This window comes from Rhinopithecus roxellana, chromosome 16 (genome assembly GCF_007565055.1).
Source record: "Rhinopithecus roxellana isolate Shanxi Qingling chromosome 16, ASM756505v1, whole genome shotgun sequence".
NCBI classification, from domain to species: Eukaryota; Metazoa; Chordata; class Mammalia; order Primates; family Cercopithecidae; genus Rhinopithecus; species Rhinopithecus roxellana.
The window spans coordinates 9,408,003-9,424,601 of NC_044564.1; the positions used below are offsets into that span (position 1 = coordinate 9,408,003).

Here is a 16,599-nt window from a genome sequence, read left to right on the forward strand (position 1 = left end):
GGAACACAGAGAGGTCACTTGGGAGGTTCCGGCCTCTGCCAGCCTGCGGCGCCTTCCTGGCGTCATTGCCCCCCGCATGCTTACACAACCAGTGATAAGGTGGTATCCAATGCCGTAATCCTCCCCGGGGCTGGCCCAGTCCCATCTGGTCCCATCTGGTCCCTAGCCTGCTTGCTGGAAGCCCAGCTGGGGGCTGCATCGGGGGTGGTGGGGGTCTGGAGTGAGGGGTGCCCAGGCCTCTCTCACAGTGTGGGGGCACAAGCTCTGCCCTGGACATTCTGTCAGTGTGACCCTACCCACATGTTGGGGGTGAGAGAAGGGGGCTTTCTGGGTGGCCAGACCCCAGGAGAGGGGCCTAGCCAGAGCAACCCCAGCCCAGCTGCCTGCAGCTGCACCCCAAGGGCCCTGGCTCAGCCGAGCCAGACAGGGTGTGGACAGAGGGGCTTGGGCATGAGTGCAGGTAAGCCAGGACAAGTCTCTGCTGTGGCTTGGCAGTGACCCCGTGATTGGTGACATGTCTGGCAGGCCTAGGGGACAAATCCTCAGCCCGGGTGCGTCAGGCCAGAGCCTGGCTGTCTGGAGCCCTCCAGGAAATGCCCCCCGAGGCTGGGGGACACCAGAGTGATTGTGCCAAACAATGGACAAGAGAGCTGGAGTCTCAGAGCCAAAGTGCCTTCCGCTTCCATCTGCTCCACCCAGGAGCAGGTGCACCCAGGTGGTGGCCTGGGCTATAAAGCTGGCCCCCTGGGACTTGGGGACTCAGCACCACAGGCTGGAAGGCAGGTGAGGGGATGACGTTGTTCCTGCTCGGTGCAATCCTGACCCTTCTCTGGGCGCCCACGGCACAGGCTGAGGTTCTGCTGCAGCCTGACTTCAATGCTGAAAAGGTACCAGGGGCCTCTGCTGTCCTGTGGTGGGTGGGAGCTGGCCCCTGCCAGAGACAACGTGATAATTGTGACAACTGCCTTTCCTGGGGTGCTTGCTCTGTGCTCGGCCAGGCACGTGCTATAGACCTGCTCTGCGCTTAATCCTAAACCAACCCATGAATGGATCATTACTGCACCCACTTCACAGCTGGGGAACTGAGGCTCACAGCTGCACTGTGACCTGCCCGAGATGAGTTCCTGTCCACCTGGGCTCAGCTCGCACCCGAGAGATGGCCACTCTGAGGCCCCTTGCCGTGGTGTCACTTCTGGGTTGTCCCCTGGGTCCTTGGGCAAGGAGGGCCCTGCTGCCGGCTGTCCTGGCCTGCGGTGACTAAGTCCCCGGCAGTTCTCAGGCCTCTGGTATGTGGTCTCCATGGCATCTGACTGCAAGGTCTTCCTGGGCAAGAAAGACCACCTGTCTATGTCCACCAGGGCCGTCAGGCCCACAGAGGAGGGCGGCCTCCACGTCCACATGGAGTTCCCGGGGTGAGTTACTTGGGTTGGGCTGCCTGGGCTGGGCTGGGGGGCCGAGGTAGCTGGGGGCCATGAGTTAGCCAGCTGTGCACCCCCAGGGCGGACGGCTGTAACCAGGTGGATGCCGAGTACCTGAAGGTGGGCTCCAAGGGACACTTCAGAGTCCCAGGTAGGTCCTGCTTCATCCGCCTTCAGGGGTGCTGGACGCCGCTTCTCTGGGGGTGATGTGGGGCTGACTTTCCACCAGGGCTCCAGCTGTCCATCCCAGTCTCCAGCCCCTGCCCGCCCCTCCCCGTCCCTCCTCTGTCCTCGGGGAACATGCTCACAGCCCAGCAGCAGGGGCAGGCATGGGTGGGGTCGGTGCCCGGCCCCATCCACTTCTCCAGCCTGATCGGCTGCCTGCCTCTCCGCAGCCTTGGGCTACCTGGACGTGCGCATCGTGGACACAGACTACAGCTCCTTCGCAGTGCTTTACATCTACAAGGAGCTGGAGGGGGCCCTCAGCACCATGGTCCAGCTCTACAGTGAGTGCCTGTCCCACCTCCCCCCACTGGCCCCTCCCCTACGCCTCACAGGCCCCGCCCCCATCCTGTCTGCACCCCCCCCCTCCCTCCCGCCTGCCGGCCCCGCCCCTTCTCACAGGCCCCACCCTCACCTCCTCCGGGGGGGTCCCCCCCTTTTAGGCCAAGTTTAGGCCCCGCCTCCTCACCCCCTTCTGGTGCTGCCCCATGCCATCTCCTGCTGTGACCTCACACTCCTGGCCTGGCCAGGACCAGGTAGGGTGGGAGCTGGACTCCCGCGGTGCTTTGGTTGTGGAGGAGGTTGGCTGCCGGGGATCCCGCAGTGCGTGCTCCTCTCTGGACTTCTGAGAGTGGTGCCCCGCCCTTCCCTGCCTGGCCTCGCTGCCTGAGTTCCGGGGCTAGGGCTGAAGTTCTTCAACTCCTGCGGACTCCCCGGGTGGAGCGGACGGGGTTAGGCTGGAGGCCTCCGGGCTGCAGGGAAAGATGCTCAAGGGGGAGTGGGGCCCATGAGGACAGCCAGACCACCCCAACCTCCCGGACACCTTGGTGTGAACTGGGGAAGGAGGCCCCAGGTTTCCTTCAGCCAGGCAGGAGCTTCATGCAGCGCACAACCTGCCCAACCCAGGGTGGCGGCCTTGCTGTCAGCCCTCAGGGAGGTGGACTAAGGCCAGGAGATCCCCTGCTGCACTCTTGTGAGCTGCTGGGTTCACAGTGACCTCTGCTCTGCCCAGGCCGGACCCAGGACGTGAGTCCCCAGGCTCTGAAGGCCTTCCAGGACTTCTACCCTACCCTGGGGCTCTCCGATGACATGATGGTCATGCTGCCCAAGTCAGGTACTCTGGCAAGCCCTGCCCTTCCCATGCCACCCCGTCTGGCCCTCCCCTCCCATGAGCCCACCCTTCCTTCCCCTCACAGCACAGGCAGTGTGCGGGCAGCAGGGGGTCTTCTCTTCTAGGGGTGGGCTGGCAGCCCCTGCAGCCCCTCCCCCACCTCCCCCAGCACAGACTACCAGAGAGGCTTTGGGCAACGCTAGGAGGGAGGCTCTGGGCTCCAGTCACTGGGGATGGTGGAGCTGTCCAGTGGCCCTTGGTACCCAAGGGTTGGGGGCTGCAGGAAGCAAGGGCAGTCCTGGCCATCAGCATCTCAAGGATGGATGTCTTCCTCCCCACAGACACCTGCAGCCCTGAGAGCAAGGAGGCACCCTGACACCTCTGGAGCCCGGCCCTTCCCAGGTGGGTTCTCCAGGCCCTGCAGGGGCTGCCCTGGTTGCCTCTCCCCTCCCTGTCGCAGCTTGACATCTGCTTGTGTCTGCCCCGTGCCCGCCCCGCTGTTTTGCCTCGCGACCCCATGCTTCAGGCCTCAGCTTAGACATCACCTCTCCCAGGAAGGCTCCCTTGACTTCCTAAGGTACCCATCACAGAGTACCACAAACGGGGTGACGTGAAACAGCAGAAGTTTGGCTGGGTGCAGTGGCTCACACCTGTCATCCCAGCACTTTGGGAGGCCGAGGCAGGCAGATCACCTGAGGTCAGGAGTTCGAGATCAGCCTGACCAACATGGAGAAACCCTGTCTCTACTAAAAATCCAGAATTTAGCTGGGTGTGGTGGTGCACGCCTGTAATCCCAGCTACTTGTGAGGCTGAGGCAGGAGAATCGCTTGAACCCAGGAGGCGGAGGTTGCGGTGAGCCGTGGTTGTGGTGAGCCAAGGTTGCAGTGAGCCGAGATTGCACCATTGCAGTCCAGCCTGGGTGACAAGAGAGAAACTCTGTCTCAACAAAATAAAACAAACAAACAAACAAACAAACAAAACCAGCAGAAGTTTATCTCTCCCAGTTCTGGAGGCCAGAAGTCCAAAATCAAGGTGTCCACAGGGCTGGTTCCTCTAGAGGCTCTGAGGGAGACTCCCTCCCGCACTGCCCCCCAGCTCCCACGGCTGGGCGCTGTTCTGGGCATTTGTTGGCCTGCGGAAGCATCAGCCCTGTCTCTGCCTCCATCCTCCCACGGCCACCTTCCTCCTGTGCGTCAGTGTCCAAACTTCCCTCCTAGTATCTGTGCTGCCGAAGCGAGTGCCCCACAGCTGTCTTCTTATGAGGATACCTGTCCTCAGGTTTAGGGCCCGCTGTAAATGCAGGATGGTCTCATCTCCAGATTCTAAACTAATGGTATCTGCAAAGCCCATTTCTAAATACGACCACGTTCGGAGGTTCCAGGTGGGCCTGAAGTTTTGGGGACACGATTCAATCCACGGCTCTGTGTCCCCACTGTGTCCAAACAGCCCCTGGCTCCCTCCCCAGGGCAGGGTCCTGCTTTGGAATTGTGGGGGCCGTGTCTTCTCCCCCAGGGCCCAGGAGGGCAGACCACAGCCTTCACGCGCAGTGCCCATCGCAGGAGCCACATGTGGGTGGGGTCTTGGGGAGATCTCCCCCTCAGCCAGACACCGGAGGACCGCTGGGTCCCTTGCCCAGGTTCACCACCAAGAATTTGGGCGCAACCACACATCACGTGTCTGACGTGACAGTCACCGGCGTCTGGAGGGACACTGGCCCTTCCTGGCATGGTGGGAGGAGGTGGGGGGCTCTGAGGCGGGGCTGTTTCTCCTTTCCACCATGCTGCCGCTGCACTTCCTGCGTCTCTGCTCCTCTCCATGAGCTTCGCCTCCACTCCCAGGGTCCCCTTCCTGGAGACTCGCCATCCTGCCTGGGGACACTGGGGCTGTCCAGCTTAGCACAAGTCTGCACCAAAGTCTCCCTGCACACACCCGCTGGGTTGGGAAACATGGGGGTCAACACCAAACCGCCCTCCTCCAGAAGGTTCTGTGAGCAGAACATGTGGCCCCATCCCCCCATGATCTTGAAGAAGCAGCTTTCGGGGTAGAGTGCCCCCCTGGGCCACCACGGGTGACCATGGAGGCTGTGGGTTCTGTGGTGGCTTCATGGACATTCCGGGGCTTTCTTGCCACGCTGGCCCCTTCACCAAGGACCAGGCAGAGGCCGTGGCTCGCTGCCACTCAGCCAGGGACTGGGCATGGGGCTGGGTCCCCCACCCCCGGGGAAGGTGGGGAGGTGTTGGAGCCAGGGTCGGCCTCTCACCTGGGGCCTGTGGGGCAGCAGTGGTAGCTGGCGTGTGTTTCCAGGTTTGCAGGAGTTTTGGGAGCAGAATGAGCTCTCCCTGGCCTGTTGGCGGTGGCTGTGGAAGAGTGATGCCCGGCTTGTGGGGAGCAGGAAGGGCGTTTGTCGTGGGAGTGGGTGATGGAGTCGCCGTGCATTTTCCATGCAGGTGGAGCCACGGCAGCAGGCGCCTTCGCCCCTGGAGTCGAGACCCACAGCCCTCGGGGACCACCCAGAGCCTCTCCATCCTCTGACCCCCGCCTGTGGGACGCCTCGTGGGACGCCTCTTTCTATTCAATAAACAGATGCTGCAGCCTCACAGCCCTCACCTCTTTGGAAATGCCCTGGGGGAGGGCACAGTGGGCCCCTGCCTGACCCCAGCACTGCTGGGGAGACTGAGGCAGGGAGGCAAGTGTGAGAGGGCCCTGGCCGAGGGAGCAGGAGGCAGGGGTGAGAGGCCCTAGGAAGGGGCAGGGGACAGGGGTGAGGGGCCCTGGGTGAGGGGGCAGGGGACAGGGGTGAGGGGGCACGGGGCAGGGGTGAGGGGCCCTGGGTGAGGGGCCCTGGGGAAAGGCAGGAGGCAGGGGTGAGGGGCCCTGGGGAGAGGCAGGAGGCGGAGGTGAGGGGCCCTATGTGAGGGGGCAGGGGTGAGGGACCCTGGGTGAAGAGGCAGGGGACAGGGGTTAGGGACCCTGGGGAGGGGCAGGAGGCAGCAGCCACTCTTGGCCTGTGCGGGGGCTGAAGCCACAGGAAGAATGGAGCATCCTGGCCCAGTCTCTATGGGTCTGCAGTGCTGTGGGGAACTGGGCACCCTGTGAAGAAGGTCCAGCTGCAGGAGGCTGGGGAGTTAGGCCCATTTGGGTTTTGTGCCCTCCCCCCCACTGATGTGATTGTGGGCACCTGGTTTATACCCCTGGAAATGGGTCACAGTTGTGGCCAGGGGATTGCCAGCCAGCCTGGGCGCTCCACAGCCAACCTCATAGACATAGGTAGCTACCCTGTGGGCTCCTTGTTTCAAAGATCAAGAAACTGGCCCAGCGCGGTTGCTCACACCTGTAATCCCAGCACTTTGGGAGCCTAAGGCGGACAGATCACCTGAGGTCAGAAGTGCCAGACCAGCCTGGCCAACATGGCAAAACCCTGTCTCTACTAAAAATACAAGACAGCTGAGTGTGGTGGTGCACGCCTGTAATCCCAGCTACTCAGGAGGCTGAGGCAGGGAGAATTGCTTGAACCCAGGAGGCAGAGGTTGCAGTGAGCCAAGATCATACAACTGCACTCCAGCCTGGGCGATGGAGCAAGACTCTGTCTCAAAAAAAAAAAAAAAAAAAAAAAAAATCAAGAAACTGAGGCACAGAAGGGTTGGGTAACTTATCCAAGGCTGCACAGCCCGGAAGAGGCCAGACTGGCTGCAAGCCTGGGTGATCAGGCTCCAGGGCTGGGCTCCGCACTGGCCCTGGGTGATGTCTGGCGCAGCAGAGGCCCTCCCCACTGTCACTCTGGTCACTGGCACTGTGCCTCTGGCCTCCGGAGCTCTGACTACCCACTGTGTCTGGCGCACATTTCAAAGGGCCGGGTGTGGGGTGGCACAGGAAGGTGCTGGAGGCTCTGGTCCGTTGCCCGTCAGTGCCCACGGCCCTCACAGGGCAGGGCCGAACGAGCCCAAAAGAACAAGTGTCCTGTGGGGTAAGGGGGGGGGTCACTGAGCCCCAGGTGGTGTGGGTGGAGCTCCTCCTCCTCTCAGGCCCCCAGACAGCCCCAACAGCATCCACTGCTGTCCACACACCAGGAGGGTGGCCGGGCAGGCTGTTTTCTAGGCCAGGCTAACCCCTGCGGTGGGCGTGGGTGGCACTAGGGCCGGATGATGCTTGTGCAGAAATCCAAGTCTGAGCAGCCAGCAGCTAAGCTGTCCTGATGACGTTCCTGGGTGAGCGCACGAGCCTGTGCTGTCTGTATATAGTAGGCCCAGGTTGTGCAGCAGAGGAGCCCGGAGCCCGGACCCCGCCATGGAGGCCAGGCTGCCGTGCACCATCCTGGGTGTCCTCGTGGTGCTCTGGGCGCAGGTGGCAGCAGCCATGGTGGAACTGGACCGGCAGAAGGTGGCTTCTCCTTCTTCGTTGGTGGGGCTTCTCCTACACCCCCAGCCCCGCGGGCTCAGGGAAGGAGGCCTCTCCTGGTGTGGGGAGCTCATGGGGACGCTGGTGCCTGGCTAGACACTTCCTGTTAGTGGCATTTTCTTTTCTGCTGAGTCTGTGTCGGCTGCTGGGCCAGGCACACATTGGCAGGCCCAAAGAAGGTAGCTGCTGGAGACGAAGATTCCTTCCTCCCGAAAATGACTGGGTTTTGTTTTTTTTGTTGTTGTTGTTGTTGTTGTTGTTTTGAGACAGAGTCTCGCTCTCTCGCCCAGGCTGGAGTGCAGTGGTGCAATCTCAGCTCACTGCAAGCTCCATCTCCTGGGTTTACGCCATTCTTCTGCCTCAGCCTCCCGAGTAGCTGGGACTACAGGCGCCTGCCACCACGCCTGGCTAATTTTTTTGCATTTTTAGTAGAGATGGGGTTTCATTGTGTTGGCCAGGATGGTCTCGATCTCCTGACCTGGTGATCCGCCTGCCTCAGCCTCCCAAAGTGCTGGGATTACAGGCGTGAGCCACCGTGCCCAGCCAAATGATGGGGTTTTTAAAAGTCTCAGTGGAAGTCCCGGTTCTGGGCAGGTTGCTGAGGGCAGGAGGCCCCTCCCCGGCGTGGCTGGCAGGCTGGTGAGCTGTGCTACCCAAGCCACCCCGTTCCCTGCCGTTTCTCACTCCGCCGCACCTGTGGGCTTTCTTTTCCAGGCCCCTGCTCCTGGGTCCTGCCCCCGAGGTCAGGCAGGGCCTGTGGTTCCTCCCCAAATGCCCCGGAAGCCCCAGGGCCTGTTCGGTAGCTCTAGATGGCCTGGTGGGGAGGAGCCGCCCTGTCGGCGTTGCTGTCTGATGGCTCGAAGGGACCCCTTGGAAGGACACGCACCTGGGGACAGCTGGGCTCACAGATGCCATCTCCTGGCCTGTCAGAGCCCAGCAGGCCCCTGCCCGGGGGTTGGTGGAAGGCCCCTGGGGGTCTCAGACCCACTGCTCAGGTCATGGCCAGGCTCCGCATCTCTCTAGATTGGAGGATTCTGGCGGGAAGTCGGTGTGGCCTCCTATCAAAGTCTGGTGCTGATGGCCCCAAAGCGGGTGGAGGGCTTGTTCCTCACCTTGAGCGGGAGTAACCTGACCGTGAAGGTCGCATATAACAGGTAAGAGGCCTGGGGGCTGCTGGAGAAGAAGAGGCATGCATGGCCGGGGACTGGGCGTGGGCCGCTGCACCCACTGCAGCATGGGGTCTGGGTTGAGTGCCGTCCTGCCGGTGAGCCAGCCCTCCCTTTGCCCACCTGCCTGGGCCCTCGACTCCCAGGCTCCTGGATCTGAATTTTCTCCCAAATGTAAGCATAGTGTTTTAATGAAGTCCCGTGAGCTTATAAGGAAGGAAAAGGGGCGTGGGGCAGGTGGCTGGCTGGAGGGAACAGAGCCCCCAGGGGAAGGCCGGTGTAGCCCCCACCTGGCACATTCCCCACCTCATCCTGCTCCAGGCCCTGGGACGCTCCACAGTGCTGCCTGTGCCCTTCCTAAAGACTAGGCCCCACTCCGGGAAGGAGGCCAGCAGGTGGGACACAGGCTGGCATTTTCCTGATGGGCACTTTGCTGCCTTTCAGCTCAGGAAGCTGTGAGATAGAGAGGATTGTGGGCTCAGAAATAGACACTACGGGAAAATTTGCTTTTCCTGGTAAGTGCAGTTGCCCTGTCATGGCAAGTGGAGCCCAGCTGTGCACACAGCTAGGCCTTAGTTGTTCCCCATGCTGTTCCCTGCACTGTTCCCCATGCTGTTTCCTGCACTGTTCCCCATGCTGTTCCCTGCACTTTTCTCTGTGCCGTTCCCCATGCTGTTCCCTGCACAGTTCCCTGCACTGTTCCCAATGCTGCTCCCTGCACATTTCATGCCCCAGTCCTTCCCATTCTTCTACCAACACATTGGATCATCCTTCAAAAGCTTCTGTAGTGTCCCCAATCACTCAAGTGCCGGGACTGGGTGGGGGCAGGATGGAGTTAGACCCTGCAGACCCTGGCCTTCGAGGTCCATCCCCCTCAGAGGTCTCCCCCAACGCCATGGCCGGCTCCTGAAGGCCACAGAGAGATCCACGTGCTGGACACCGACTACGAGGGCTATGCCATCCTGCGGGTGTCCCTGATGTGGCGGGGCAGGAGCTTTCACGTCCTCAAGTACTTCAGTAAGCTTGGCCCTGGGGGGCTCTGCCCAGCTGCTGTCCTCCCAGGGACTGCCCACCCAGCCCCCCTGTGCCCCACAGCTCGGAGCCTGGAGGATGAGGACCGGCTGGGGTTCTGGAGGTTTCGGGAGCTGACAGCAGACACTGGTCTCTACCTGGCAGCCCGGCCTGGTGAGCCCAGGGTCCTTGGGGTGGAGGCTGGGCTGGGCCCTGTGGGTTGGCTCTGCAGCTCCTCACGCTGGCCTTATCACGCAGGGCGGTGTGCCGAGCTTCTAAAGGAGGTGAGCCTGACCCCCGACCCTGGCCTGCGCTGAAGTCCCTGGGCCCCTGGCCCAGTCCCTGGCCCTGTCAGGAGCCCCCCGTGGCTCCACCTTCCAGCCCTGGGGTGGGGCCTGTTCACCCCTTCCTGTGAACAGGAGCCTGAACACCACTGGTGGGCAGCCCCAGAGATGAGTCTGTCTCCTGGTTTGGAAAGAGCTGGAGTCTCCAGGGTGGTGACCTTAGGCTGCTGGGCAGGGACCCTGGGAGGCTGGGGTCATGGGGTGCAGAGCTGGGTTGGGCAGGCGAGCAGAAATGGCGCCTTTTGGCCGGGCGCGGTGGCTCAAGCCTATAATCCCAGCACTTTGGGAGGCTGAGACGGGCGGATCACGAGGTCAGGAGATCGAGACCATCCTGGCTAACACGGTGAAACCCCGTCTCTACTAAAAAAATACAAAAAACTAGCCGGGCGAGGTGGCGGGCGCCTATAGTCCCAGCTACATGGGAGGCTGAGGCAGGAGAATGGCCTAGACCCGGGAGGCGGAGCTTGCAGTGAGCTGAGATCTGGCCACTGCACTCCAGCCTGGGCGACAGAGTGAGACTCTGTCTCAAAAAAAAGAAGAAATGGCGCCTCTTCTTCGGTGTTCCATGCACGACTGCTGGCTGCTTCTGTCCCTGAAGGTCCTGTCGGGGGCGGGACACAGGTCCTGCCTCAGGGTCCTATGTCGGGCACTGCAAGAACCCAGAGTCTCCCTCACCTCACTTTGTCTTGGCCCTAGAGGTTGGGACTGTTACCCCACTTTGCAGATTGAGAAGGCACTCAGGGAGCTGAGTGCTTTGCCCAAAGCCAGGCAGCTAGGACAGAAGCTCCCGACACGTGGCCCTCATCACTGCCCCATGGGGCCTGCACACGGGCCTGAGCCCCCACACTTTTGTGTCGCAGGAGCTGATTTAATGGAGTTTCTGCCTCAGACCATGAGGCTCGGAGTCCCCGCCCACCCCAGCCCCTCCTGGGCACCTTGCCCACCGGGTCACCTGCACCTGCTCTGAATAAACTGTGATGTCTAGCCACTGCCTGGTGTGTCTTTCTGGAGAGCCAATGGGTGACAGGTGTGGGGGGACGTGCCTGCCCCAGGTCTGGCAATAGGAGGTGTGTTTTCTGTGGCTGCTGGACAAACAGCATGGTTCACGTACAAGGCAGCAGCCCCTGCCCTCCTACCCTGCCAGGGTCATGGTCAGGCTGCCCCAGGGTGTAGACCAGAGACAGAAACAGGGCTCCTGGTGGAGTCTCAGCAGGTGTCTCAAATGCATGGAGGCCACACCCCTCCTGCCTGCATCCTCCATGGCTCCCCACTGCCCAGGGCTCTAGGCTCGTGGCCTGTGCCCAAGACCCTACCTGATGGGTCTTGCTTCCAGCCTCCCTGGATCCCCAGCTGCCCAGCCCTGCTCAGTGTCCAGTTCCACAGTGGGCTCTCACCCCGTGGCCTGGGCTGCCGCCAGCCGACTGCATGTCTTTCTCTTCCCGCCTGAACTGGGACATGGGAAGAGCAAGGAAAGTAGCAGGTGTCAGCCTGGAGGTTCTGCGCCCAGGCCCCTGGGGATCAACCGGTCCCCCATATACGCAGGTGAGACAACCCAGGGCTTATGAGGGTGGCTGCCTCGTGGGGGTGGCGGAAAGTGATATCTGAGGTTGAATGGTGCCGGGGGCCGTGGGGGGAACCACCCAATTCGGGGGACCTCACCAGCCCCCAGCATCGACTGGGACACCAGAAAGGCCCTTCTAGGAACAAGGACTGCACCCTAGATGTGCCTCAAATCCAGAATCGTGCCCCCCGAGAGCCACAGGAGGGACATGTAGAGGCTGCATTCTGACAAGTTAGGGGCTCCTGGGAAACAGCGGTGACTTTGCGCAGCTGTGCCCGGCTGAGGCCCACAGGTTCAACGAGCTTAGCCTGGACTTGGATTTCCTGCCGGAGGGGCTGTCACTCTTGCTGTCTGCTCAGGCTCCTGTAACAAAATACCTCAGATCGGCACCTTAAACAACAGGAGAGTATTTCCTCACCGTTCTGGAGGGTGGAAGTCCAAGATTAAGGTGCCAGAAAATGCAGTTTCTGGTGAGGGCTTCCTGCCCACTTGCAGAAGGCAGCCCCTCACTGCGTCCTCTCCTGGTGGGGAGCGCTCTCTGGTTGCCTCTTTCTCCCCTATTAAGGACACCAGCCCTGTTAACTTAGGGCCACACCCTTTGACCTCACTTAATCTCGATCGCCTCCTAAGAGTCCCATCTCCTGAAACAGTGACCATGGGATCCAGGGCTTCAACGCAGGAATTTTGGGAGGACACAATTCATCCCAGAACAAAAGTCAGTTTAGACGGTGACAGTAGATGCAGGGCTGCCATCATCAACAACGTCCTGCCCAAAAGTCACTGGACGTCCAAAGACACAGAAAAATATGACCTATGTTAAAAAAAAAAAAAAAGGCCGGGCGCGGTGGCTCAAGCCTGTAATCCCAGCACTTTGGGAGGCCGAGACGGGCGGATCATGAGGTCAGGAGATCGAGACCATCCTGGCTAACACGGTGAAACCCCGTCTCTACTAAAAAATACAAAAAAACTAGCCGGGCGAGGTGGCGGGCGCCTGTAGTCCCAGCTACTCGGGAGGGTGAGGCAGGAGAATGGCGTAAACCCGGGAGGCGGAGCTTGCAGTGAGCTGAGATCCGGCCACTGCACTCCAGCCCGGGAGACAGAGCGAGACTCCGTCTACCCCCCACCAAAAAAAAAAGAAGAAGAAGAAAAGAAAGTTACTAAAAACCGACACCGAGAAGACCCAAAGTTGTATGCAGAAGTTAAAGGTCTAAAGCAACTCTTATAAGTAGTTTAAAAAAAGCAAGATATACTCTAAGGAAAGAAATAGTGACATGATAGTGTTAAAGGACTAATTGATAAAGAAAGAATAAAGGAGCGAACGTAGGAGATCAGATCAGGAAATCAACAGCAAAATGGAAATTATAAAAAAGAAAAAATTATGGAACTGAAAAGTGCAATAAGTGAAAAATTTACTGGAAGGAATAGGAGATTGGCCATGGCAAAAATAATGTCCATGAATTTGAGCACAAACCAATGTAAATTATCCAATCTGAGGAACAGAGAAGAAAATGGTTGATAGCACCTCAAAGATCTGTGGGGCAAGATAAAAAATGTAAACTAGCCTGAGAAAGAAAAGAGAGGGAGAATATATGAAGAGATAGTGGCCAAAATAACCCAAACTTTTTTTTTTTTTTTTTTTTTTTTTTTTTTTTTAGATGGAGTCTCACTCTGTCGCCCAGGCTGGAGTGCAGTGACCGGATCTCAGCTCACTGCAAGCTCCGCCTCCCGGGTTTACGCCATTCTCCTGCCTCAGCCTCCCGAGTAGCTGGGACTACAGGCGCCCGCCACCTCGCCCGGCTAGTTTTTTGTATTTTTTGGTAGAGACGGGGTTTCACCGTGTTAGCCAGGATGGTCTCGATCTCCTGACCTCGTGATCCGCCCGTCTCGGCCTCCCAAAGTGCTGGGATTACAGGCTTGAGCCACTGCGCCCGGCTATAACCCAAACTTGATGAAAACATCAACGTAGATAGCCCAGAGGCTCAGAGAAACCCAGGCAGGATGAAAACAAAGCCTCACAGAAATCACACCGAGGGACATTATAGTCAAAGCACTGCCAACCAATGATTTGGATAAAAATTTAAGAGGATCTGTGGGTAAAACACAGGACACAGCCAGGCTTGGTGGCTCACGTCTGTAATCCTGTAATCCCAGCAATCTGGGAGGCCGAGGTGGGAGGATCACTTGAGGTCAGGAGTTTGAGACCAGCCTGGGCAACATAGTGAGTCTTCATCTCTCATTAAAAACAAACAAACAAGCTGGGCGCGGTGGCTCACGCCTGTAATCCCAGCACTTTGGGAGGCCGAGGTGGGTGGATCACGAGGTCAGGAGATCGAGACCATCCTGGCGAACACGGTGAAACCTCATCTCTACTAAAAATAAAAAAAATTAGCCAGGCGTGGTGGCGGGCACCTGTAGTCCCAGCTGCTGGGGAGGCTGAGGCAGGAGAATGGCGTGAACCTGAGAGGCGGAGCTTGCAGTAAGCCGAGATCGTGCCACTGCACTCCTGCCGGGGCGACACAGTGAGACTCCATCTCAAAACAAAGAAACAAACAAAAAAAGACAGGGCATGATACAGTTTGGCTCTGTGTCCCCACCCAGATCTCATGTGGCATTATTGTAATGCCCAATGTTGGAGGTAGGGCTTGGTTGGAGGTGATTGGATCATGGGGATGGATTTACCCTTGTTCTTGTGATTGTGAGTGAGTTCTCAGGAGATCTGCTTGTTTAAAAGTGTGTAGCATTTCCCCTTTCATTCTCTCTCCTGCTGTCCATGTAAAGACTTACCTGCTTCCCCTTCACTTTCAACTATGATTGAAAGTTTCCTGGCCAGGTGCAGTGGCTCACGCCTGTAATCCCAGCACTTTGGGAGGCTGAGGCAGAAAGATCACCTGAGGTCAGGAGTTTGAGACCAGCCTGGCTAACATGGTGAAACCCCATTTCTACTAAAAATACAAAAAATTAGCCAGGCATGGTGGTGTGCACCTGTAATCCCAGCTACTTGGGAGGCTGAGGCAGGAGAATCGCTTGAACCCAGGAGGCCGAGGTTGCAGTGAACCAAGATTGCATCATTGCACTCCAGTTTGGGCAAAAAAAAAGGAAGTTTTCTGAAGCCTGCACAGCCGTGTTTCCTGTACAGCTTGTGGAACCATGAGCCAATTAAACTTCTTTTTTTCATAAATTACCCAGTCTCAGGTAGTTCTTTATAGCAATGTGAGAATGGACTAATACAGGACATAAACGGGGGGACACAATGGCTGTCTTCTCATGGCAAATGGAAACCAGGAGATGACGATAGGGCATCTTTACATTGCTGAAAACAAAATCAAAGCAGATCTCTATATCTAGGACAGATACCCTTCAAAACTGAGGGTCAAATAAACATACTTTGAGAGAAATGGAAGTGGAGGGAATTTATCTCTAACGCAGCTTCGGTACAATAAATAAATGCCAAGGATATTCCTCAGGCAGAGGGGAAATGACTCTGGGTGGCCACTCAGGTCTGCAGGAAGAAGATCCGTGTGACAAACAGAGACCAAGTGAGTCCATTGGAAGCTGCATTCCTTGTCCTCCATTTGGTTACTTAATTATGTCAGCATGAACTCAGTAGTTCCTGTTTTCTTCCGTAGGTTACAATTGATGACAATAGTTTCTACCCAATGGGAGTGCCTTTGAAGTGGCTTCAGAGTATTGTTGGCACATTCCCCGATTCCGTGGGCACATTTTTGCTTTTTGGCACAAAAAACATTCCAAGTTCCTCTTATGTTTTCTATACACAGCCTTTGAATAATTCACCTTTTCATATAGAATGATGTTGAGAAACCAAGCTCTGAGTGTTGGGTGTGCTTGCTTTTACTTTTACTGGGTCTGATTGTATCTAAACCTCAGCAGACAGAGCCTGGACTTTCCTTCCTCCCCTTCCTTCCTCCTTCTTCTCATCCCCTGCCTCCCTCTTTCTCTCTCCTTTTTCCCTTCCCCTCCCATTTCTCCCTCCTTCCTCCCCTGCCTGCCCTCTATCCCTCCCTTCCCTCCTTCCTTCCTTTCCTCCTGTCTCTCTCCTTCTCTGCCTGCCTCTCCTCATCTGTCTACCAAAATCGGAGTTCACATGGATACTTCCAATTCCAACCCAACGCCACAGGGTTCACTTTGATCTCTCCCCTTTCTATATGTCTGTATTTATAATTCTCTTTTCCAACACAGAGAAACCCATTACCCTTGATATATTTATTCATTAGGTCCCTTCTAGAGCACATGGAAAGTAGTATCAGAATTGCTCACCCAGGCTGGGTGCGGTGGTTCATGCCTGTAATCCCAGCATTTGGGGAGGCCGAGACAGGCAGATCCCGAGGTCAGGAGTTCGAGACCAGCTTGACCAACATGGTGAAACCCCATCTCTACTAAAAATACAAAAATTAGCTGGACATGATGGCGCATGTCTGTAATCCCAGCTCTCAGGAGGCTGAAGCAGAAGAATCACTTGAACTGGGGAGGTGAAGGATGCAGTGAGCCGAGATTGCACCACTGTACTCCAGCCTAGATGACGGAATGAGACCCCCATCTCAAAACAAAACAAAACAAAATAAAACAGAATTGCTCATCCAAACCACCGTGAGCCATGAACCTGCAGACGAGAGCTTAGGATGTGTTTATAGCTCCTTCTGCCATTAGCCCGAGTATACAGAAAAACTACTGTTCAGAAGTTACCGGGGGGCAGTCCTTTCCCCTTTAGTGTGGCTGTCATTTATCTATAATACAACTGTATTCCGTGTTTGGAATTTGTTTATTTTACTTTTGAGTATAACGGTATAGTATACCAAATTACTTTGATTCCAAAGTCAAAACTATACAAAAAAGTTTACTCAAAAGAGTCTAAATTCCTCCCCTCACTCTGTTCCAGCTCCCAGCTCCGGCAGGGAACTAGTCTCATTAGACTCTGAGGTTTATCCTATGCTTTTTGTTTTTGTTTGTTTGTTTGTTTGTTGTTTTTTGAGACAGAGTCTTACTCACTCTGTCACCCAGGCTGGAGTGCAATGGCTCAATCTCAGCTCACTGCAACCTCCACCTCCCAGGTTCAAGCGATTCTCCTGCCTCAGCCTCCTGAGTAGCTGGGATTACAGGCATGTGCCACCACGCCCGGCTAATTTTTGTAATTTTAGTAGAAACGGGGTTTCACTATGTTGGCCAGGCTGGTCTCGAACTCCTGACCCCAGGTGATCTGCTGGCCTCAGCCTCCCAAAGTGTTGGGATTACAGGCGTGAGCCACCATGCCCAACTGATGCTGTGTGCTGTTTTGTGGCTACCTCGAAAACCAGCCTCCCGCAGCCTTGAGGGACACTGTGGGGCTAGCCGGTGTTTCCTTGTCAGAGGCCTGGCC

The 16,599-nt window shown here is 57.4% G+C and overlaps 2 protein-coding genes across 3 annotated transcripts; both read left to right on the forward strand.

Annotated features, from left to right (window-relative positions):
• The first annotated feature begins 767 nt into the window (after positions 1-767).
• LCN15 (lipocalin 15) lies at positions 768-5,345 on the forward strand. The gene is made up of 7 exons (XM_010372703.2): positions 768-887; positions 1,273-1,412; positions 1,499-1,569; positions 1,814-1,924; positions 2,653-2,754; positions 3,093-3,153; positions 5,199-5,345. Exons 1-6 carry the CDS (start codon positions 792-794, stop codon positions 3,125-3,127), a joined length of 555 nt encoding a protein of 184 aa, XP_010371005.1. The 5' UTR covers positions 768-791; the 3' UTR covers positions 3,128-3,153; positions 5,199-5,345.
• A 1,147-nt stretch (positions 5,346-6,492) lies between these two features.
• Positions 6,493-10,649, forward strand: LCN8 (lipocalin 8). 2 transcript variants are annotated; one of them, XM_010372707.1, is made up of 7 exons: positions 6,493-6,579; positions 8,170-8,300; positions 8,757-8,827; positions 9,225-9,329; positions 9,408-9,497; positions 9,582-9,607; positions 10,528-10,649. In XM_010372707.1, the coding sequence occupies exons 1-7, from the start codon at positions 6,493-6,495 to the stop codon at positions 10,537-10,539; spliced, it is 522 nt and encodes a 173-aa protein (XP_010371009.1). In that variant the 3' UTR covers positions 10,540-10,649. The 2 variants fall into 2 exon arrangements, with proteins under 2 accessions (XP_010371009.1, XP_010371008.1); XM_010372706.1 differs by lacking the exon at positions 6,493-6,579 and adding an exon at positions 6,757-7,128.
• The last annotated feature ends 5,950 nt before the right edge of the window (positions 10,650-16,599 follow it).

Excerpts from the sequence above, each read along its gene's own strand:
- LCN15 (XM_010372703.2), top strand. The coding sequence starts at position 792 with ATGACGTTGTTCCTGCTCGGTGCAATCCTGACCCTTCTCTGGGCGCCC. Across the intron at positions 1,570-1,813 it reads GGGACACTTCAGAGTCCCAG|CCTTGGGCTACCTGGACGTG; the intron begins GTAGGTCCTGCT and ends GCCTCTCCGCAG. Across the intron at positions 2,755-3,092 it reads GGTCATGCTGCCCAAGTCAG|ACACCTGCAGCCCTGAGAGC; the intron begins GTACTCTGGCAA and ends TCCTCCCCACAG.
- LCN8 (XM_010372706.1), top strand. The coding sequence starts at position 7,036 with ATGGAGGCCAGGCTGCCGTGCACCATCCTGGGTGTCCTCGTGGTGCTC. Across the intron at positions 8,828-9,224 it reads GGGAAAATTTGCTTTTCCTG|GCCACAGAGAGATCCACGTG; the intron begins GTAAGTGCAGTT and ends CGGCTCCTGAAG. Across the intron at positions 9,330-9,407 it reads TCACGTCCTCAAGTACTTCA|CTCGGAGCCTGGAGGATGAG; the intron begins GTAAGCTTGGCC and ends TGTGCCCCACAG.